The 23,847-nt window shown below is 30.8% G+C and overlaps 1 protein-coding gene across 7 annotated transcripts in view; it reads left to right on the top strand.

The window, feature by feature from the left end:
* Nucleotides 1-23,847, top strand: part of l(1)G0196 (inositol hexakisphosphate and diphosphoinositol-pentakisphosphate kinase) — a 170,357-nt gene that overhangs the window by 38,945 nt on the left and 107,565 nt on the right. For all 7 annotated transcript variants that reach the window (XM_085816612.1, XM_085816608.1, XM_085816606.1 and 4 more), the window contains 8 exons: nt 178-326; nt 9,496-9,597; nt 13,300-13,461; nt 14,368-14,489; nt 14,813-14,914; nt 15,042-15,128; nt 22,140-22,215; nt 22,319-22,428. In XM_085816612.1, the coding sequence (XP_085672738.1) occupies nt 178-326; nt 9,496-9,597; nt 13,300-13,461; nt 14,368-14,489; nt 14,813-14,914; nt 15,042-15,128; nt 22,140-22,215; nt 22,319-22,428 (910 nt within the window). The remainder of the gene's footprint in view (nt 1-177; nt 327-9,495; nt 9,598-13,299; nt 13,462-14,367; nt 14,490-14,812; nt 14,915-15,041; nt 15,129-22,139; nt 22,216-22,318; nt 22,429-23,847) is intronic.

Below are 23,847 nucleotides of genomic sequence, written 5' to 3' on the forward strand. Positions count from 1 at the left end.
AGAATTTGAACGTTTTTTGTATAATTTTTTTTAAAGATTTTTATAATGTACCAACTGTGTAATCTGTATATTGGAGATCTTCAGAATCTCTTTTTTCTATTATTTATTGATCAATTGGTTTATGCATTTATTTATTTCATTCTTACTTTTTAATTTCCCTGGATGAATTTTTTATAGAATTGGTAGAGGGGGAGGATCACGTGGAAGTAGATGGAGTCATATTTAATAAACCATTTGTGGAAAAGCCAATATCTGCTGAAGATCATAATATTTACATTTATTATCCCACATCTGCTGGTGGTGGCAGCCAAAGATTATTTAGAAAGGTAGGTTATCACTATATTTTCTTTCTGCTTTCTGTATTAAATTTATAATTAAATACTTGTGAAAGTTTGCAAATAAGAAGTATGTTAGGTTAAGTAACTTGAGTATGACAAAGCCATGAGAGCTAACTGCTTAAGGAATGGAGGACTTTTTTGAGAGGAACTCTCTCACATTCATGCTACACATGCGAAGAATCACAAAAACCAACCATGCATCCAGCTTATTCACCTGGAATCGAACTCAAAGCAGCTTGAAATACCAGTACCCCATCAGTGGTTGAGTTATCTTAAACACACAGCCATTGGTGGGACAGTAGAAGGTATAACCTCAGCCATAAAAAAACTAGAAAATCAATTTTTATGGTGCTGCATATTTACTTCTCATCATGGAATACAAATATGTTCCATATAAGTTATGGTATTATAAACTACAGATTAAAAAAAGAAAAAAGTATTAATTACTTTAATTTTGTTTTCATTTCAAAATCCTAATTTTACAATAATTCTTTGTTAATCAGAAGAGCCAGTGTTTTAAAAATCATCTGTTGTTTATATTTATTTTTATTGCAGTTATTAAGAAAATGTAGTGTTCTTGAAAATATAAAAAGTTAAGACTTAGTTTAAGTAAATACTACAAAAAATAATGCATTAGCAATGTATTAGTGGAGTTAGGTTAATCTCGTAGCATTTTTTGCTTAGAGTGCATTCTGATAGCTTGCATTTTCTTGTGTTTCTTACAAATTACATTATTGCAACTTTTAATATATCATTTCAGTTAAGGCTCATAAAAGTGTTCTTGTAATACATGAAATGTTGAAGTTATACTGCCACATTAAATCTGAGTTAAACTGTAGAGAGGGATTCAGAATTAAGCTATTTTCTAAAGATAATTAAAGACCATACACAAACAACAACATTATTTAGACTGGCACATTAATTAGCTGTTAACATCACAACACTATGTTCTTAACTGTGTACTGTATTTTAGGGAATTTAAAGAGAAACAAAAAATTATAACAAAAGGTAGATTATTATACCTAGTTGTTTTTGTTTAAAAATAAAATGAACTCAGTTCTGTTTTATATAATTTTGATTTAATATAGTCTAAAAAATTAAATTAGTTCCCTCCATGCTTTATTTATATCTACTGTGATTCAAATATGCCCTTTTTTAAAAAGACTCATTTAAATTATAAATTTAAAGCAATATTTCAATTAATGAAGAGATTCTGAAATTAACACTAAAAATTTAACTTTTGTGGTCATACTTAAATTAATAAAGAATATTCAAAACTATTAATATATTAATATTGATATCAAGAGAGAAGTTATAATTATAAGAAGTATGATAGGACTTCTCTTTTGATATTAATATTATTAGTTTGAAAGCAAGTAATTTATACTTGATTTTCATTTGCAAGAGGCATCTAATTTTTTTCGGTACTTACGTATCATCGCAACCAGGTTGGCGCTATTTGTAAGTTTGAGTAAAAAAGTATGAATAGAAAGCAAATGTACATTTATTAATTACAGATAATTTTTAATACAGTTTTTTATATTATTTTGTTTTAAAATATAAAATAGCAATTAAACCCTTCCGGTTTCGAATTTGAATAAGTTGCAGAATTATTTTTTCGGCAGAAATCTTTTGGCTATTGCTTTTAGCACTGATTGAAAACCGTATTCGCCATAACCATGTACACGTCAACTTATTTTTACTTAAAAAAACATCCCAGAATTGCACAAAAATGGCATTGCACACACTCTTGACTTTATCCATGTACACTGCTATTTTCTCATAAATTAAAAAAATTTGCACGAAAATGCAGGAAAATTTTGTGAATCTCCACATGCTCTTTTTACAAAACTACGTATAACGTGTAGGGTTGCCGTAAGTAGGGTCGCCAAATTTGGCAATTTATGCGAATTTTGGCCTGGTTGCGTTAATACGTAAGTACCGCTTTTTCTCATAGTGGCTGCATTACTTTTCATATACAGGACAAAGTCTGAAATCCAGCCATTTAGGCCACCAGCAAAAATACCCCCCCTTACCAAAGTTTAGGCATTAAAAAATCAAAGCTAGTTCATTAAAAATGCAGTGTGTAGTTTTTGGATTACTGTAATTTAAGACAGTAAAAATATTTTAAGCTGAAAAGAAATTCTAATTAGCCTAATATATGGTGTACAGGTGTAATTATTGTTTCATTTATTATATGGTAGTTGTATTTATGCATGTACAAGCAAAATATCTATATTGCTTCTCATTTGGTGAAATTTAATCCATGTTCATTTCTCACTTTTTGATAAGACTTTTTGATTGTCAATGCTTCTCTTATAATTCACTATTCTTGTATTTACAATTCTCTGTTATAAATATTTGCATTTTGTTTATATATTATGAAAATAAATTATTTCTGTTAGTTAGAGATCAGTTGTATAGAATTCAGTTTTAACAAGATAAATAAATATATTGATTTTTTAAGATGCATTCCATTAAAATATGGATTCAGTTCCAAGTAATGATGCATAAGTATTTTAATTTGAAACTTGGCTGTTATAAAACTATACTAAAATCAATTTTGATAAATTTATAGGTAAGGCATGCCTCTTCATTGTATTTTTGAAGCTCAGATACATCAATCAGGGATGTTTATAAATAGAAAATCTAAAACTTTGTGTTCTGTAAAAAAAGAGAGAGAGAGAGAGAAAACACACCTATTATTACCTTGAAGTTAAATCAAAATTAAAGAGTGGATCAGAATTTGAATAAACACATCATATTATGCAGTGCCTCTGTATCTTATTACAACCTTCATTATTTAAACAGCGCCAAGTTGCTAAGTTTTAAGAGAAAGTCCAAAACCGTCTTGTATAGAATTTGTACCTTCTACATTGCTGTGTGGGATTCTAATGTATAGCATGAGATGCATTTTATTCCCCCAACTTGTCAGAAGATATGCTTCTCTTTTGCTTGTAATTTTTCGTGTTCATTGATACTGTTGCTTGCGTGCAGGCTCATAGTGGATTGAATGCACGCAGAATAGGTGATAGCTTGATAAAATTATTTTTCCCAAAAGAAACATTTTGCAGTTCTGAAACTTTGCATAAAAGTACTCATACAGCTCTTCTCAATATCACAAAGCACAATCAGTGGAATTGGATAACATAATGCAAAGTGAATTAAATTTCTTTAATTCTATAAAGAGAGAAGTTCACATGGAGATCTCTCATAACTTCAAACTCAGATCTGAACTAAAAACTGAAAACTGATTCTCTCTCGGGTCTTGTATAGTCCCTCAGCAGCGGAGAGATCTCCATTTCTTGAAATTAATGGATGGCAAATAAGGTTTCAGTTACATATAAGGGTCAAATACAGTTACAGTTACATAGGCACTTAGACCATGTACAGTTAGTTATACAGGGAACGGACTAAATTGTCGCCAAATGGTCACCAAGTTTGGCGACTTTTGGCAATTTATCTTCAAATTTGGCAGCAAAAATAAGTCATGAAAATCATCACCAGCATGATGATATCTCACCAGTTTTGTGAGACAGCCATTTTCTGCATGTTAAACAGACTTGCCCCTGTAATCTTAGTTTTCCTGAAAAGCTTCACATTTCTTGAAGCCATTCATGTTGCATTATACAAAATTTGTAACAGCATATATATCAGGGATGCCAGACACTATGACTTCGGGAAATTTTGAGAGCTGCAACTAAATTTTCCAAGCGTGGTAGTATTTTGTGCTTAAATTATTTCAAAAATAACAAAGCAGGTTTCAATGAAAAGAAATATTTGGTACATTTATTAGAATTTCACATTTTATATATATAATTAATGTTATTACATATACATAAGAACTTTATTTTTCTTGCTCTATGTTTAAAAACATTTATTCCTGCAATATACAGTCAAAAGTCGTTAATCCGGACTCTTCGGCGATTTTGGATTATCGATTTTTCCAGATTATAGATCATCAGTTTAAATCTGGTAAGATGGCATGCAGAAATTATAAAATTAAAAATATGAAACCGTAATTTATGAAATAAAGAACAATTATGATCTAAAAGGTATCAAAATTTACAAAAAAAAAAAAAAAGCTTAATATTTATTTGTTTACTTTATCAAACATTTCTTTCAATGTAAGTTGTTTAGGTTGCTTCGTTTTTATGTGATAATACTTTCTCTTTAATTCTATAAACAGACATAATTTCTTGTTCAGTTACAAAGTTCCGCTGTTCAAGTCCTATAATTGCTGTGTCGAGAATACCGACTAATTTGTCAATCAAAATGTTTCGTTTTCAATAACCTCTGTCACTTTCTTCCGTATCGGAAGCGAATTATAATGACGAGGAATTTGATTTAAATCATATCAAAGATGGAGTACATCGAGATGAAATACTACATTTAGTAAGGAATTATAAGCCAAATAAAATAAAAACATGTGCCCTGAAGATAAGGATAGTGCTGACAGATCAACTTTAATTTGTTGCGCGCTGCTGCGTTAAAGATAAACAAACGTTAAAGTTTAGATAAACAAAGGATATGCCTTTATCCATTTTTTGCAGCAATTCCACTTTTTGTTTAATGGACTTCGAAACATACTTTCGCTTTGTAGATCCTTTACATATTAGTAAATATATATCAGAAATTCTATTTGACATAATCGAAAGTTCAAGCTTACTTTTATAAAATTGCTCTAACAGTCTGCAAAAAATAATAAACCGAATCCATTTCGAAGATTAAGGAACAACGCAATCTGCAACATTAACTGAATTAGATAATTTTAGCTTAGCTTATACCGTCCGTTATACATTAAACGCACATTCGTAAACGTATTTTGCGCACATGCACATTCGTAAACGTATTTTGCGCACATGCACATTCGTAAACGTATTTTGCGCACATGCACATTCGCAAACGTAAAGGTCTTACGTGCATGTGTCAATGTGGCGCATGTGCAGAAAGTTTATAGCTTTGAGGTCCAGATTATAGATCATTCCGGATTATTTGTGTCCGAATTAACAACTTTTGACTGTATAAAGTTAAAATGTTTTATAATACTACGACTAAACACTGTTTTTTTTCCAGATCATTTATATATATATATATATATAAAATTCCCCCTTTTTACTTTTTCTTTTCTTTCCTTGTATTTATATAATTATTGAATCATTTTAATAGAAATTAATTAAAATCGAAGAAAGAATCAGAATGTTCTTTGCAAGTATAATATTTTAAAATTTTCATTTGATTGAAGAATAAAGCACTAATTTGAAAAATAGATCCAATAATTTTCTTTATTTTTAATTTGAACACAGGTATCTGGAAAGAATAAAATAAGTAAAATGGGACAATACAAACTGTGGGAAATTGCTGTTCAAAAAAATTTGTTTGCTTGTTTCGGCACAGGAGGGCTACCTGCCTGTCTGCCTTATCAACATACAGAAATAAAAACCTAGTCTTAAATCGTATATTTAATTCTTTAGATGCAAATTGGATTATTAGCTACATTTCATTCCTTCTAAGTAGAGGACTTCTAATTTCTCAGATACCATAAATCTTGAGAAGGATTTGAATTTTACCCTCTTTTTATCATTCAAATCTTTTGAATCCTAATTTTCTGACTGTTTTAATTCAAAGCTTTAAAAATATTAGTTTTATTGACACTCAGTAGAAGTGTTAACTAGGAAAAATATTATTACTATTTCAGTGATATCTGAATGACTAAAGTCACCTCGTTGATGGCTTTGAGTGCCATATTGTTTCAGCATAGCATCAAATAAAATGTGCCAAAAGTTTGAAATAATCAAGACTTTCACTTTCTCCAAAGTTCACATCAATCACTTTCTCCAAAGTTCTAGAATCTCACTTTCAAATCATCCTAGTAATTGTTGGCATTGATAACTTACTACAAATACATCTTGGGTGATTCTAACAACTCGCTGCATAGTATATAAATACTGTATTGCAAGCATGATTTCACATGTCTATGTGCTACTAATCAGCCACAGTTGAATTGTGACCAGTTAATTCCAATTTGAGGAATTGCTCAAATATACTTGTCAAACATTTTATTTATGTGCATTAATATTTAAATTTCATTTCGTTTTTTAATAAATATAGGTAGGTGTATTTTTAAAACTGTATTTTACAATTGTTTAACTTTTTCTTCTTTGTCTTATTTGTAGGATTAAGATGTTTACGATATTTGAAAATGTTTCTAAGTTCAGATTTAAATTTGGGATTTGATCTATCTATAGTTTTTCCCATTGTAGGTTAAAAACTATACTTTCATAGTACTGTTCAAAAGATTTGGGATATATCTTTGGTACAAAGTATGTAGGTTCATTAAAAAAGATAAAGCCAAAAGTATGTAGCAATATTATAAAGTGGGTGATGCAGTAGGAAGGAAATTTACTCTTCAGTTTTGACTTACATGAGACTTCTGATTAAGACAATGAAAAGGAAGTCAATGAGATTAGTGTAACTGAAAGCTAGGGCATTATTAGGGTAACTGAAAGCTAGGGCCTGGGGGGGGTGCATTATTACTGTGCAAAGGAAAATTAATACCAGTATTTCTTATAGAAGATGTATTTCAGATAGATCACACTTTTACTAATGATGGATATTTTTTTATATTTTATGGAAGATTTAATGCAAAGTATTTTAAACATGCCTTTGAATATGCTTAATATTGTTGTGAGATTCACTCTCAAAGCATATCAATGAATTCTCAACCAGTGGTCCCAAGAAGTTTTTAAGTATATACTACACAAAAAGGAAGATATCTAGTATAATTAAGTATCTCTAAATGTTGTTTGGAGAATGAAGAATTCTGCTTTTTTTTAACAAAAGCAGAATTTTTTTTTTCTGTTTTTTATAAATTTTTCCTATATTTTCATTTTTTTTCTCTTATGAAGTTTTTAAAATTATGCCATATTTTGGGTATAAGCATTTTTGATTTTCTACCAGTTCTAAATTTGAAGACCCCACCATAAATTTTCCAGTCAGTTTTGATACCTTTGCATACCCTATAAGAAGTCTTATATTAATTCCTAGTAACCCATAATAGTGGAACAAGTTGTGTATAGTAGTATTATTTTCTGCTCAAGGTTTGAGACAGCATCAAGTATCTATTTGAGATCTCTAAATTATGACATTTTGAAGTGATATGTGTACTTGAAATGGAGTTTGCAGTTTCCTTGGATACTGGGAATATAGAAAATCAAAGATCTAGGCAGTTGATCATAGTTTGTGGACTAACTGATTCACAAAGAATTTGTCAGATGTATTAGATGATCGAAAGTCAGGCAGATCAAAATTATCAGCAGACAAAGGAAATATGGTACTTGTAATGGGCTTGAAAGACAGAAGATTAGCAAGAAGTATGCAAAGAACTATCTGCAGCTACAACAATTTCACTAGTACCATACAATAGTTTGAAAATCGTTCTGCAGGAAAGAAAAATTTGTGCTGATGGGTTCCTTACTACCTGATGCAACTTTGAGTTTTAAAGATAAAGGTGAAATATTTCTGTCTATATGTAATCTTATGAAATGTGGATTAGTGACATTAAACTAGAATTGAAATTGCAGCTAATCCAGAGAAAAAATCTATCCTCTCCTAACTTCAAAAGTTTCAAAACACGTTATCATAGATAAAGTAAATTATGATTCTGAATAGGATTATCAAGTAATTATTATGAAAAATACAGAGTTCAGCTGGAAAAAATGTAATTACAGTATATTATTGCAAGTGATGCGAAAAGTGTGCTGAAAATGCACATTTCATTCCTAAACACCTAATCTATTCAGGTAGTTAACCACCTGAATAGTTTAAGGTGGTTAGGAATGGACATTTTGAATATTACTTCAGACCTATTCATGGGAAGACTAATAGATCTTTCTGACCAAGTACAAGTGAGAAGTTTTATCTCATCCACTGTGCTGTGTATACATAAATCTACTAGACCTCAAATACTTCCTCAGTTTTAAATTGCCGCAGTAAGGACTGCATTTTTCCCTAGTCAACTGCATTTCAAAAATAAAAGTCTTATTTGATATATACCGATATATACTTTTCGCTAAGGCTATTTTCGCATATTTGAATGGTGATGGCAGTGGTGCTGTCATGTTCATGGGAATTCGGAAATGATCACAAAAGACCATGTGTAGACAAAATGCGGCCAACTATCTCCGTGATGTTCCCAGAACAGAGACATTTAGGATTAAAAGGATATTCTCTAAGAAGAATCAGGGATCTTATAATTGTGGGAAGGTCAAAAATATGGTCAGGACATAATACTATCTAGTCACCATTATTGCAAGGATGTTAATATATTGTGCCATCTAGCTTCATACTCTGGAAAGTGCTGGGTTCTGAGTCGAGTTATAGTTTTAATGATTTTGATTCTCTCTATGTGTCTACTCAGAGCTTTTATGATGGTGTTACTGTTAAGTAATCGTGGTTAGGACTGTTGGTTATTTGATGATGGTTTGTGATATATGTTGGTGATTTACAGATAATCTTGTTGCCTTTAAAATAATGGAGGCCATAATAATAAGGAAATATCTTTTATACATGTAAGATAAAAAATATATGAAGCAAAGTTTTAATTTGAATTTGCAATAGTCCTTTAACTTTTTAATTTAATTTGGGCATTTTCTCTTTTTGTACTAAAAATAGTAATTGAATATAATAAGTGCTGTAAACTGCATCATTTCAAAATTATTGCTTTCATATGACTTTTAATAATGCTGGTGACTGAACTAAACCAAAGAATAATAATTTTTGAGCACTATTAATTAACCAATCAAATAATATTGAAATTGAAACTAACCAACTCTGAAGTAAATTTTGTCTTGAACATATTATACTTCCTTTCTGCTTCTCTTGCTAGCTCGATGCTGCCATGCTTCACTTCTTACTGCAGCAATATCACCACTGCAGATGTAAAAGTTGTGGAACAGGCATGTTTAGTGTGTCAAATGTTAATTACGGTAAAAAAGATTATTTAAATCTGCCTTGACTGCAAGCTTCTTATAATATCTACATGACTTTACCATTTATTGTCTACTTGGTTTTTAATTAAAGTAATTTAAACCTACTTTTCTGCATATGATCTAAAAATTTTAATTACCTATATTGAGATTTTGTATTTTTCTTTCAGATTGGTAGCAGGAGTAGTGTTTATTCACCAGAAAGCAGAGTAAGAAAAACTGGTTCATTTATTTATGAAGAGTTTATGCCAACAGATGGCACTGATGTGAAAGTAAGGATTTTCATTATTACTGGGCTTTATTCTTAATTAAAAAAAAAAAAAATATTTGATGATGTTTGTGATTTAGCTTTTAAAAGTATTTGATCTTGGTTCTGAAAGTTTACCTTTTTTCTGACTTTTGAAAATTTATCCCAAATCTTTAATTTTAGAGAAAAAATCTATTTGCTATGTTTTCTTTTAAAGTAGTTGAGAAAAGAATAGTTGATTGAAGCCTAATATTAAACTTTTCTAAATTCAGCTGCATCCGAGTTCTTGAGAATCTTGCACTTCCTATGGCTTCAAAAAGTCTAATTGCAATTTATTACCTGCTGATATATTTTTAAGTATAATAACTATGCCATTGGATGCTTTGCCTTGAGGTGCTGAAACTTATTGTATATTGATTCTGTTTCCAAGCCCTTTAAGCTCATTTTGTTGTACATTATGTAGAATGATTTACAAGTTGATAATTGCAGGAACCTATTCAAATTGGCAGAAATTTTGGTGTGTTATTGGGGGCATTTTTTTTCCCTCAGCTAAAAGTCCAAGTACCAACTAATCTGATACTTGCTGGGCAGTTTTTTTTCTGTCATTTTACTAATGCATCACCAAGAACACATTATTATTATACTTGAAATAGAAGCAGAAATGGTAATTACCTAAACATCTAAGCATTACATAAGAATCAAATTCATGCCCATAGCAGTCAAAGTTTGCTGGTCATCACATTAGTTATTTTGATTATTTTTTTTAAATTTATAAATCAATACAGTCAAAAGTCGTTAATTCGGACACCCATAATCCGAAATGATCTATAATCCGGAAATCAAAGCTGCAAACTTTCTGCGCATGCGCACAGGCGTTTACGAGAGCGCGTAAGACCTTTACGGCTGCTAAATATGTTTGTGCACATGCGCATTTAATGTGTAATGGAGGTATAAGCTGAGCTAAAATTATCTAATTCAGTTAATGTTGCAGATTGCGTTGTTCCTTAATCTTCGAATTGGATCCGGCTTATTATTTTTTGCAGACTGTTAGAGCAATTTCATAAAAGTCAGCTTGAACTTTCGATTATGTCAAATAGAATTTCCGATATGTATTTACTAATATGTAATTTGTATCTACAAAGCGAAAGTATGTTTTAAAACCCAAAATCTGTTTATCAATTTCACACCGAGGATTGGAAGTTGATCTGTCAGCACTATCCTTATCTTCAGGGCAGATGTTTTTATTTTATTTGGCTTATAATTCCTTACTAAGTGTAGTATTTTATCTCGATGTACTCCTTTGATATGATTTAAATCAAGTTCCTCATAATTATAATTCGCTTCCGATAGTGAAGAAAGTGACCCAGAGGTTATTGAAAACGAAAACATTTCGATTGACAAGTAAGTCGGTATTCTCGGCACAGCAATTACGGGACTTGAACAGCGGAACTTTGTAACCAAACAAGAAATTATGTCTGTTTATAGAATTAAAGAGAATTATCACAGAAAACGAAGCAACTTAAACAACTTACATTGAAAGAAATGTTTAATAAAGTAAACAAATAAATATTAAGCTTTTTTTTTTTTTTTTTTTTTTTCTTTTTGTAAATTTTGATACCCTTTAGATCATAATTGTTCTTTATTTCATAAATTATGATTTCATATTTTTTAATTTTATAATTTCTGCATGCCATCTTACCAGATTTAAACTGATGATCTATAATCCGGAAAAATCGATAATCCAGAATTGCCTAAGTCCCGACGAATCCGGATTAACGACTTTTGACTGTAGTACAATAGTTCAATATTGACATCATTTCCATCCTTTTTTTCACCAATTTTACTGTCCCAAAATTAAGAAGGGAAAATTGCACGAATATTTTTATTTTTGATGGATACAATTACAATAAAACCATAACAAATCAAAAGTAGTCATGGATAAACTACAAGTAACTATATTAACAGGATTTTTTAGAAAGAAACCTATATTCCAGTAAGAATAGTAATGTATTAATATTACAATATCTAATAAGATATCTTCATTTCTACTTCCCTGTAACTTGAATCTCACTTGTTCTTATTCTTGTTTCTGCTACTCTTTAGGCCTTGAATCATCCATAAATAATTAGAGAAAGTGAATATGCAGCTGATTCAATAAAATCATAGATTGAATGTCAGTCCATGTTTGCTTTGCTGTGATGTATCTCATCTTGTATATTAGGCTGACATAAAGTTCAACAATTAGAAGGGAAAGATTTGGCATGACCGTTACAGTTAGCTTGCAGGGATTTGTCATTGTTAGTATGATGAAAACAAACACTACATAGACGAATTCATTTATAAAATCTAAGAAAGTTTGTTCTCTGAATGCAGTTGAGGAAGGGGGATATAATGCAAATATTTTTAAATTTTCAGAACCTGGAGCTAAAAGGCTAAAGAGAATTATGTGAGGGGGGAATACACGAGGAAATCTGGTACAGTAAAAAGTCTTTGATCCAGACTTATCAGGACTTCGGCGATTCCGGATTAGGTGTTTTTTCGGATTATACATCATTAATTTAAATCTGGGAAGATGGCATGCAGAAATTATAAAATTAAAAATATGAAACCGTAATTTATGAAATAAAGAACAATTATGATCTAAAGGGTATCAAAATTTACCAAAAAAAAAAAAAAAAAAGCTTAATATTTATTTGTTTACTTTATCAAACATTTCTTTCAATGTAAGTTGTTTAAGTTGCTTCATTTTTATGTGATAATACTTTCTCTTTAATTCTATAAACAGACATAATTTCTTGTTCAGTTACAAAGTTCCGCTGTTCAAGTCCTATAATTGCTGTGTCGAGAATACCGACTAATTTGTCAATCGAAATTTTTCGTTTTCAATAACCTCTGTGTGACTTTCTTCACTGTTGGAAGTGGTACATTGAAACATGCTTTCGCTTTGTAGATCCTTTAGCAGCTTCAAAATCGGAAACTCTTTTTGACATAATCGAAAGTTCAAGCTTACTTTTTATAAAATTGCTCTATCAGTCTGCAAAAAATAATAAGCCGGATCCAATTAGAAGATTAAGGAACAATGCCATCTGCAACATTAACTGAAATAGATAATTAGAAAATTTTAGCCTAGCTTATATTGTCCGTTATACATTAAATGTGCATGTGTAAAGGTATTATGCACATGTGCAGAAAGTTTGTAGTTTTGAGGTCCAGATTATAGATCATTCTGGATTATGGACATCCGGATTAAAGACTTTGTACTGTATTATTTTCTTGGTTACTTTCAGTTATATTTTTTTCATTTGATAAGATGTGAAGATCCTGATGTAAAAGATACTCAGTTTTATTTTGATTTATAATTCATATATTCTGGAAAAAAAAGTTGAGATATTTAAAAATTTTCTGTGTATCATATGTTTATTCCTTGTTTTAAGCCATGCTTATTTGCTTGTTTTATGATCTGATTTGAATCCATAAAAAACAGTATGAGAAAATTTTCTTGTTTTCTAACATCTCTGGCATTTTAATGATCGATAAGTAAATTTTGTGCGACCTGTTTTAAATATTAACATTTAAAAAAAATAAAAGGGAGGAAATGTCTATTTACTGCTATATATTCTCCAAGGTAATATATATTAATTTTTTATACTCTTTAGTCAGCAGTTCTTTTAGTTTTACTTTTTATATGTAAATTTGTAATATTTAAAATTTTTTCTCTTGGAAAAAGGTATATACAGTTGGGCCTGATTATGCTCATGCAGAAGCAAGAAAGTCACCTGCATTAGATGGAAAAGTTGAAAGAGATAAAGAAGGCAAAGAAGTTCGATATCCTGTGATTTTAAGTAATGCAGAAAAGCTCATTGCTAGAAAAGTGTGCTTAGCATTTAAAGTAAGATTTTAAGTTTCATATTGTTTTATATTTTCAAAAATTGTAATTTTGTGGCTAGTAATCATGGATGCAAAAATACTGTGCACTATTTTACTAACCTGGAATAGTAATTAAATTGGGTTTATTATATTAAATTAAAGTGCTTACAAGTATATTCAATTCTAAAATTCTATGGGCTGACCAATGGCTGAGGGGTAAAACTATTGAACACTGTTAGTTCCTCCTGTGCTAAAATCTTTACAAATAAGATGCCTCTATGGAAGTATTTTCACATATATCATATGGTTTTCCACGTGTATTGTATGAATATGAACAACCAGTTTCTCTTAAAACTACCAATATTTAATACTTTTACTACTCAGTTACTAGTGACGCTGAATAAAATATTATATTTTAATAACTTTGAGTATAATGAAAATCTTTTGTTCCGTTTTCTGAGATGGGTTTTCTTATCCATATGCATAATAATTTTGGAGTTGTTGTTACTGGGAAAGTTTTCACTTCGTATTATTAATGAAGGAAATAAATTTTGCTACCTTCCATAATTAGAGGTATTCTTCCATTAAAAGTACTGAAATAATTTCAGTTTTCCCCTTATTATTAAGTACAAAACATTGTATTGGAGTAATATTATATTTAACTTAGTATATACCTCAGTTGCTGAATCACATGACTGTTATAGTTAAATGCCGAGTTTTCGTAGTTATGTGTAATGTAAGTATAAACCAGTTTCCTTTAAAAAACACGGCTGAAAGACATTTCCAACTCTTTGCATAGCATACTATTTTTAATTAATCTGATTATTTTCGTTAGCTATGATTTCATAAATACCTTAATAAAATAATTACTTGTCTAAAAGGAAAAAACATTTTTCATTATAATGATATGTGCCTTTTTTAATTACAGCAAACTGTGTGTGGTTTCGATCTTTTGAGAGCAAATGGAAAATCATATGTTTGTGATGTGAATGGATTCAGCTTTGTGAAAAATTCTATGAAATATTATGATGATTGCTCAAAAATTTTGGGGTTGGTATTGATAAAGCTGTTAATTATTTTTTTTTAAATCTCTGTATTTTATTTTTAAAATATTGTTTCATTTTTATTTCTGAGTAAATTTACAATTTTACTTAAATATTTTTTTTTCAAAACTGTCTGAAATTCCTGATATTTTTATAACAGTGTTTCAATTACATAAAAATGCTTTTGTATTTAAAGTTGCTGCATATCTGTCATGCAATATTAGAACATCTAAATTTTATGTGCTTCTGTAATAGTTTAAGTAAAAAATTTTTAATTATTATCACTTAATTAATCATAAGTTTTCTTTATTTCACTTTATTATGTTTTAGAAATATGATTCTTCGTGAACTTACGCCTCAACTTCATATACCATGGTCCATGCCTTTTCAGTTAGATGATCCTCCAATAGTTCCTACTACATTTGGTAAAATGTGAGTAATGTGTTTTTTAAAAGCTGTAATTATTTCATATGAAATAATTTAGTTCTGTAATCTTGAATATGTTTCTAAATTACTAAAATTTTTAGACGTTTGTAAAAAAAAAAAATTACTTGTCTAGGATGGAGTTACGTTGTGTGATTGCTGTTATACGTCATGGAGACAGAACACCTAAACAGAAAATGAAAATGGAAGTCAAGCATGAGAAGTAAATTTTGTTCACTTTGTTCATGCTCTTTTTATGCAAAAGCATCATATCTTAAGTATAAATTTAATTTTAGAGAGGAAAATTAAAAAAAATATGAATTATATTTATTTTTCAGCAATCGTTGTAAATTTAGCATTAAAATGTAGCAGTAATACATTGGGTTTGGGAAGTAAGTTTATAAATATTGGTATCAAAAATTATCTTTCTATCTACTGAAACATTGAATTCTCGAAAGACATTTTACATAAACTTGAATGAATTGGTTTGAGGTCATACATAACATCATAACTCATAAATGTGAATTGAAAAATTGAATCATGATAGGAATTAAATATAATTGAAATAACATATGCCAAAAAAATTTTAGAAAAAGGGAAACACAGTGTTCTGATAATAACAGAGAATGCTAACTTGTATGCAAATGTAACACAACATGGTTCTGTACTTCCGATAAGAGCATGATCAGAATTTGGTTACACTTATTCACTAATGTGGTCTTTAAGATGCTGTGATTTCTTGGAGGAGAATTTTATCCTTCTCAGGGGTGTTTATTCAATTCTCTATGACTAAAATCAATGAAGTCTGGTAACCAGTTTAAGTTTTCAGTTTTTAAAAATTCATCAGTTAAATTTTCTTATTGTAGATGCACATTTTCATTGATGAAAAGTAAAATCATATCCATATGCATCTCTTATAATACTCTGTTTTGGTAACTCTGAGTACACAATCTTCTGCTGAACATGTGTAGCAGTGCTCTTTGATTGTTATTCTTCTCCATACAATGGAATTTGCACCTCCTTAATGGTCTTATTCTGTAATATTGGTGGGAATAGCTTCATAGAAATTATGGATGTAATAGTAATCGCAAGTTAAAATGTCAGTTTTGAATTGACTTTTCTATGCAAGTGAGCAAAACTGAAAGTCTGAAACTTGTGACTGTGCTGATGTCATAATTGGAATATCATGTTGACTCCAAAGACTCTGCCGATGTCACAAATGACCTATCAAAGGGACTTAAACCATTGTACTGTTATCATATGTGATGTAATTAACTTCACGCACAGTGGATTAATAAAACATGTATTTGGAAATTCGGAGCATTCACATTACAGTAATCAATATTTTGTTTACAACAGTTCTGAGCTAATGCTGCCACATTATGCTATATAATGCTTTGATAGGTAAAAACAAAAGCTAATAAAGAAAATGAATTACATTAATTATTGCATCTCAGAATATTTGAAGATAAAAAATAACAACACCCCTTTTGAATAATTAATCTTGAGGTTTATAAAATCCTTAACAAAAGATTATGCATTTACCTTTAGATGTATTCATGTGATGAATTAATACATAACATGAAATTACACTTTTAACATAATCCAAGCTTTTGCCTTAAATTTATTTTTCCTAGTGGCTTTGTTAAAATACTTGCTATCTTTTCTTCAGTGGGCAGATATCAGAATTCATAATTTTCATCTTTAACAAGATCTTTCACAAAATATTTAGTGTCTGTATGTTTAGTTCTCCCACTGTCCTTATTTAACATTTTAATGCAACTTTGATTATCCTCATAGAAAATGCAGGCAGTTTCGCTTTCATGGAAATCTTGCAAAAAACCTTATAAGTCAAACTGTCTCCTTTGCTGCTTCAGCAAGAGCTAAAAATTCCATCAGTTGCTGACACACACAATTGTTTTCTGCAGTTCCGTATAAAAATGCTGCTTTGATATGCAAAGAAATACTTTTGTTAGATTTCATGTTGATACGATCATTTTCTCAATCTTTATCCATTTAGAAAGTTGTTTCCTTTTCCTAGGTTAGGGCAGGTTAAGATCTTTAGTTAATTTCAACTATCTGAAGAGCTTTTTGCATTCAGTAGGTTTTGACACTTTTCTGGCTACGATGGAAACAGCAGCTGCTATGTCTGGTCTGTATTCACTACTAGGTACAGTAATGGCCTTATTGCACCTTTATATTCCTCAGTTTTATTGTAAGCTTTTGAATCTTTCTTTTGCTTATAGTGCCGTGGATCAATAGGAAACATCAGCATCTTACTATCATTTTTGTGATACTCTTTAGTTTTCTTGAAATGTTGCTTGATTGGTCTGTGTAGAATATTTGCTCACTGTCACATTGGAAATGTATACTTAAATAGTAATGAAGATTTTCCAAATTTTTTATTGTAAAATATTCGTTAATTTCCTTTTCAATTTTTTTTTTTTTTTTTTTTTTCAAAAAAGTAAATCTTTTATGCTAGCTGTAACAATTATATCATCCTCATATACACTCTTAGACAAAAAAAAAAAAAAAAAAAAAAAAAAAAAAAAACGGCGGACCAAGAAGGAGTTATCTGAATGGGACTGTAGAAGTGATGCATATGAACAGAAAAACAAATTATTACAGTATGAGAAAAATTGGTTGATTTATTGAAGTGATAGAGCTTCACAAAGTGAAAAAGTCAGTAATGCATTTGTCCACCTCTGGCCCTTATGCTAGCAGTTATTCGGCTTGGCATCAGTTGATAGTGTGGATGTCCTCCTGAGGGATATAGTGCCAAATTTTGTCCAACTGGCACGTTAGATCATCAACATCCTGAGCTAGTTGGAGGGCCCTGCCCATAATGTTTCAAACGTGCTCAATAGGAGAGAGATCCGGCGACCTTGCTGACCAAGGTAATGTTCAGCAAGCACTAAGGCAAGCAGTAGAAACATGTGCAGTGTGGGGGCGGGCATTATCTTGCTGAAATGTAAGCCCAGGGTTGCATGACACGAAGGGCAACACAACAGGCCTTAGAACTTCGTCGCCGTACCGCTGTGCTGTAAGATTGCGACGGATGACAAACAAACGGGTCCTACTATGAAATGAAATGGCACCCCAGACCATCACTCCTGGTTGTCGGCCTGTTTGTCGGAAGACAGGTTGGTATCACACCGCTGTCTGGGGCATCTCCAGACTCGCCTTCGCAGGTCATCGGGGCTCAGTTCAAAGCGGGACTCGTCACTGAAGACTATTCTACTACAGTCAGTGACATTCCAGTGCGAATGAGCCCGACACCACTGCAAATGGGCTTGACGTTATACAGAGGTCAATGGTAGTCATGCAAGGGGCGCCGTGACCTCAGCCCCCTTTCTGTGAGCCATCTAAGAATGATCCTTTCGGTCACTGAAGCGCTAGTTGCACGTACAGTCAATGATAATGATGAATCTGGGGCTGTGAGTACCGCTCTGACAATTGCTCGGTCTTCACGTTCTGTCATTTCTCTAGGCCTACCGCTTCCTTCTTGATGCTGTGTTCAGCCATGGTTCACCCATTCTTGCCATCATTGTCTAATAGTGGCATCACTCCTGCTCAAATGTCGAGCTATCCGCCGATAAGATCAACCAGCTTCTTTGAGCCCAATTTCACGACCTCTCTCAAATTCTGACATCTGCGCATATCGTTCGTGCATCTGTATGCGAGGCATAGTTACTGTCTACCAGAGTACACGGAATGAAATTCGTGAAGAATTTATGACCTGGAATCGTAATTTCTCCTCTTAAATATCCTGCCAGTTGCACAGATCAGATGCGCTGTAGCGACAACCATTCTTTCATTGGCAGCCAAAATGTAAAATTTTGCATTTTCCATCAAAACCTGTATGCATATCAATTTGTGTCCAATTTACTTTTTATGTTCTCGGTACATCATTTTTTTTTTTTTTTTTTTTTTTGTCTAAGAGTGTATATAAGTATATTCAGATCCCTTATTATGTTGTCTTCTATATAAAAAAGGATAATTTTGACTTCATTGAAATTTTTTGTGTAGGAGAACATCATTAATATTCTGTTCTGTTCATTTGTTTCTTGCTTGAGTCCATATAAATTTTTTATGAGCTTGCAAATTTTATCACCATCTTCAAAACCAGGTGTTTGCTTCATGTGTACATGGTGATAAATCTCAGTTTAAATATGCTGGCTGCAATCATAATGTTGCAATGACATTTTTCTTTTTCCTACCATAGTAAGAAGTATTCTTAAAGTAGTTGACTTGGCTACAGGAGCAAATACTTCATCATAGTCATGTGCATATTACTGCTGATATCCTTGAGCAGCCAGTCTAGCTTTTTAATGTCTTTTTGGTCTTGTATATCCAGTTGCAGCCTATAAGGATTTTAACTTCGAAACATTTGTCAAAATCCATGTGTCATTCTTCTTTAAAGAATTAATCTCTTCCTGCATGGCTTGTTTCTATTTTTCCTCATTAGCACTTGAATAAGCTTCATGATATGATGTTGAATCTGCTACTCTCTGTGACTCTGTTGAATGAACTAATGTTGGTTTTGTAAAGCAGTACATCTTTGTTTTGTCTATGAGAGTGTTTTATTTCTGCATTTTGAGAAATAACCTCCTTTTCTGAATTATTTTAAAAGTAATTACGTCTTCGGTATCCTCTTGTTTATCCTTAGGATTGGCCTTAGGATCCTTAGGATTATCCTTAGTTTATCCTTAGGATTTTGGTATAAATATCACATTCCAACTAAGTATGATACTGTCGATTTATATACAGTATACAATTTGTATACAGTAAATAATAACCTTTTTATTCCTTCTTCAAATGCAAACATGATTCATTTAACAGAAGTGTTGTCCAGTTATGTATATACACCGGAGAACCGAATAACTTGTATATAAGCCAATGATGGCTTCCTCTTATGCTACTTTTCAAAAGAGTTACTTTGATTTCTTTCACCGGCAATCTGTTTTGCAGAACACTTTCACCCCAATACTCATTTGGAAATTTAGCACTTTTTAGCTTCGCTCTTGTCTTCACAGTTGAATGCAATTCTTTCGGTGATTTCATTCTGTTGTGTAGAGTAAAGAACAGTTTTCTCGTGCATTATTCTATTTTCTCGTTATTATTCCATTTCTGATTTTTCAGTACTTGCTTGTATATACCCTCCTCAATCACACTTCAGTCATTTTGATGCTTTCCCTAATTATGTTAATAATTGTGTGATGAAATATGTAATATGGTCATCAGTTTCTTTTACACTTCAGAAGGTAGTGTATCTACTGTAATCATCAATTACTGTTAGTATATGTCTTGCGTCACCTGAAGTTACTGTTTGCATTGATATGTGAAGATCTCTGTGTATTAAATTAAGTATTTCGAAAGTTCATGAAGTAGATGTTTTGGGAAATGGTTCTTACATGCTGTGGTAGCAGTACATATGTCAGTATACTGGAACAGTGTACAGTATTTTCAGCCATAGCTTCTTTATACATCTTTAAAATATCTGCAGGATTCTGTGGCTTAATTTTATGTGCCAATTATGAATGCATTTCACTTGGGTTTGTTTTGTATGAAGAGCATGTTCATTTTTCTTATGAACATAACAGACCTTCTTTGATGCAAAAGAATCCGTTTATATTATAGTTCTTAACCATATGGGCATTCTGTACTCTCAAAGTTCACTTCATATCCATTATAAATTAGCTTCTTTGTGAATAATAAAGTTTTAGATAGGTATGGAACAAAAAGTGCATGTTTGATTGTAATCTGTGTTTCTTCATTTTGATACTTCATCAAGCAAATTCCTTTTCCATGACTTAAACACTGTATATCTATTAGCCAGAGCAACGTGAAATTCATGAACAGATTTCGGAATGGTTAGAGAAACAAAGGATATGCCTTTATCCATTTTTTGCAGCAATTCCATTTTTTGTTTGATGGACATCGAAACATACTTTCGCTTTGTATATCCTTTGAAATTCTATTTGACATAATTGAAAGTTCAAGCTTACTTTTATAAAATTGCTCTAACAGTCTGCAAAAAATAATAATCCAGATCCAATTCGAAGATTAAGGAACAACGCAATCTGCAACATTAACTGAAATAGATAATTAGATAGTTTTAGCTTAGCTTATACCGTCCGTCATACAAAACATATTATGTCATACATAAACATATTATGCGCATGCGTAAAAGTATTACGCGCATGCGTAAACGCATGCGCAGAAAGTTTGTAGCTTTGACGTCCGGATTAACGACTTTTGACTGTATATGATTTAAAGCTTTGTGGTAGTCTGATGTTTGGCTGCGTGCGTCACCAGACCATGTCATGTTGTGTACGTAAAAACTGCCAGTGCTACGGTGAACTTGCCCACTTCACCTTTAACTTGAGTGTAGGATGTAAGAAGTTTTCTGTTATGTTAAAATACGGTGTGTGTGTGAATAAAGTATGTTTAGCAAAGTGGAGTCATGTCTTTGAAGGATATACACAAAACTCTCACGCACCATAGCTTTATTCTTGTAATCTGTACCAGATACTTTAGTTTTATTTTGATGAGTGTACTTTAGTTTACATTTACATTTTTAATGACTTAATAAGAATTTCAGTGATTCAAGATGTAAACTCAAACACTTAACAGGTCAAGTTCTTGCTGTGTTGAGGTAAGTTATAGTGCGAACAATTCTTGGAAACAGCTGTTTTTCTTATGGGACTTTTTCTAGCGTCCTAATAGAAAATTTGGGGTTTTTCAAATTATTTCCAAAGGACAGGAATTGTTCTGATACATTCCATCTTCTTTCCTGTTCCAGTAATAATTGCTTGCTGCTTCCATATGGTTGAGAGTATAATCTTTAATTGCTTTTCTCAATGTTATTTGACTGTCCTAAAAACTAACATAGAAATCAAATCCTATTGGAAAAAATCTACTGATAAAAATGTTTTATGCAAAGGCACTTGCCATGCCTTTGGTAATCATGCCTGTACTAGCATTCAGAAGTATATTGATCAAATTCAATTTTGTAATAATTAATTTTGGATTTTGCTTATTTATTGAAAATAAATAAAAAAGATTGATTGCTTTGTCAAATATTCTTCCAATCTCTTCTCCATGTGTGTGAAAATCATTTTAGATATCAGTTTATGTTTTAATTATGTAGAATACTGAAGTACTTTTATTGCGATAAAAAAGTCGCCTTAACTTTCAGTTACTTATATTTTTTGTATATCTATATCCAAAGGTTTTTTGAGATTTTTGAGAAGTATGGTGGCTATAAGGATGGACATGTAAAGTTAAAAAAGCCTAAACAATTACAAGTAAGGAAATTTTGTATAATGAATATTTCTCTATATTATTATTTTAAAATATCTGTGTTCTTTTCTTTCATAAAGTTACAATATAAATTAAATTTTTTTTTAGGAAATTTTAGATATATCCAGATTTTTACTGAATGAAATTGAATTAAAGCCTGAACTTGAAATAGAAGAAAATAAAGCAAAATTAGAGCAGCTCAAAGCAGTTCTGGAAATGTAATTAAATTTTCTTTTATGTGTGCTTTAATATTTTATGGTATTTATTTATTTTTTCTCTTCCTCTTCTAAACTGTATGAAGTTCCTATTCCTGAAAAGCATGAAAATACTTACCATAATTTTTGTTTATGGAAATAGATTTGTGTGCATTTGCTCTATAGCGTAGTGAAAGTATAAAAATAGACAAACATAAATTGCTTGATGATGCTAAAGTAGCAATTTCCATAAAGATACACACACTTATGTATGTGTACACTAAAGTCCACAGTGTCTACCAAGTCGTTATTTGCCACCAAATACATATACTTAACAAAAATGTTTTGAATCGAGCAAATATTAATGTTTTGACATTTTTAACTTTTTAAGTTAGTTTTGTAAAAATTATGAAATCTGATATTTTGTATATTTTTCTGGTCCCTTTATTTACATTTAGGAAAATGTTATACTAATTATTAAAAAATATCTGACTCATATGACAAAAATTGACCAAGGTATTTATTCTGAAAATTTGCTATTTTGACATCATTTCCAATTTCCTCCGAGGAGAAGGTAGTGCTCGGTTGGTAAATAAATTAGAATAATTCTGGGTTGATTTTTTCCCCTTAAATGTCATACAGTGATATTCTTTTATTATTTTGTTACATTTGGTATGCCAAAAGTATTTTCATACAAGTAGTGTATAAGTTTTTAAACACTATAAATATGTTATTAATGTTGTCATGGAGTTTCTATTACTTTTAGTATATGTGTATTGCTAATTCTATTTAGAATTGTTCTAAATAATCATATAAAAAGTCATTAAACTGAAAATATGTTTCAGTTTGAATTAATGCAAATAATGCTAGTATTTTGGCTATATGCCAAAAGTGAAGCCTTCCAGTATTTTCTAGAACATGCATTCTATAAGGTTCTAAGATTAAGGTCTGCATTTTTTTGGGAGGGAGGAGTTATAATCAATACTTTTTACAATAATCTGCATAGACATGCTCATCATTCAATCTATTAACAACAGAAAACTTTTTTTATAAACAGATATTTATTTTTAGCTATCTTTGAATGCAATCATTTTGTTCTTCAATTGCATTTGCTCCTTGAATATGATCTTCAGTTTTAATATTAAATATTTAAGTTAAATTTTGTCATTTAGAAATCACACTTTTTGTGTTTTATTTTGAAATGAATGTAAAATTGTCCTAAGGATCAGAAGAATATATAAAAAGTTCAGTTTTTGTAACTTTAACAATTTTTTTTAATTTAAAAACACCAAAATTTGCATCATTTAAAATATTTTTGTATTTGGAAATACAGTGGAGCACCATTTATACATATTTCAAGGGACCATTAACAACCAATGTTTAAATGAAAAAGCCGTATAAAGGAAATTTTAATTTATGATGTGAAACATATATATTAGCTGC

The sequence above is a fragment of the Stegodyphus dumicola genome, chromosome 5 (genome assembly GCF_044657685.1).
Source record: "Stegodyphus dumicola isolate Sdum_Otavi_A_Nest chromosome 5, ASM4465768v1".
Lineage (NCBI taxonomy): Eukaryota > Metazoa > Arthropoda > Arachnida > Araneae > Eresidae > Stegodyphus > Stegodyphus dumicola.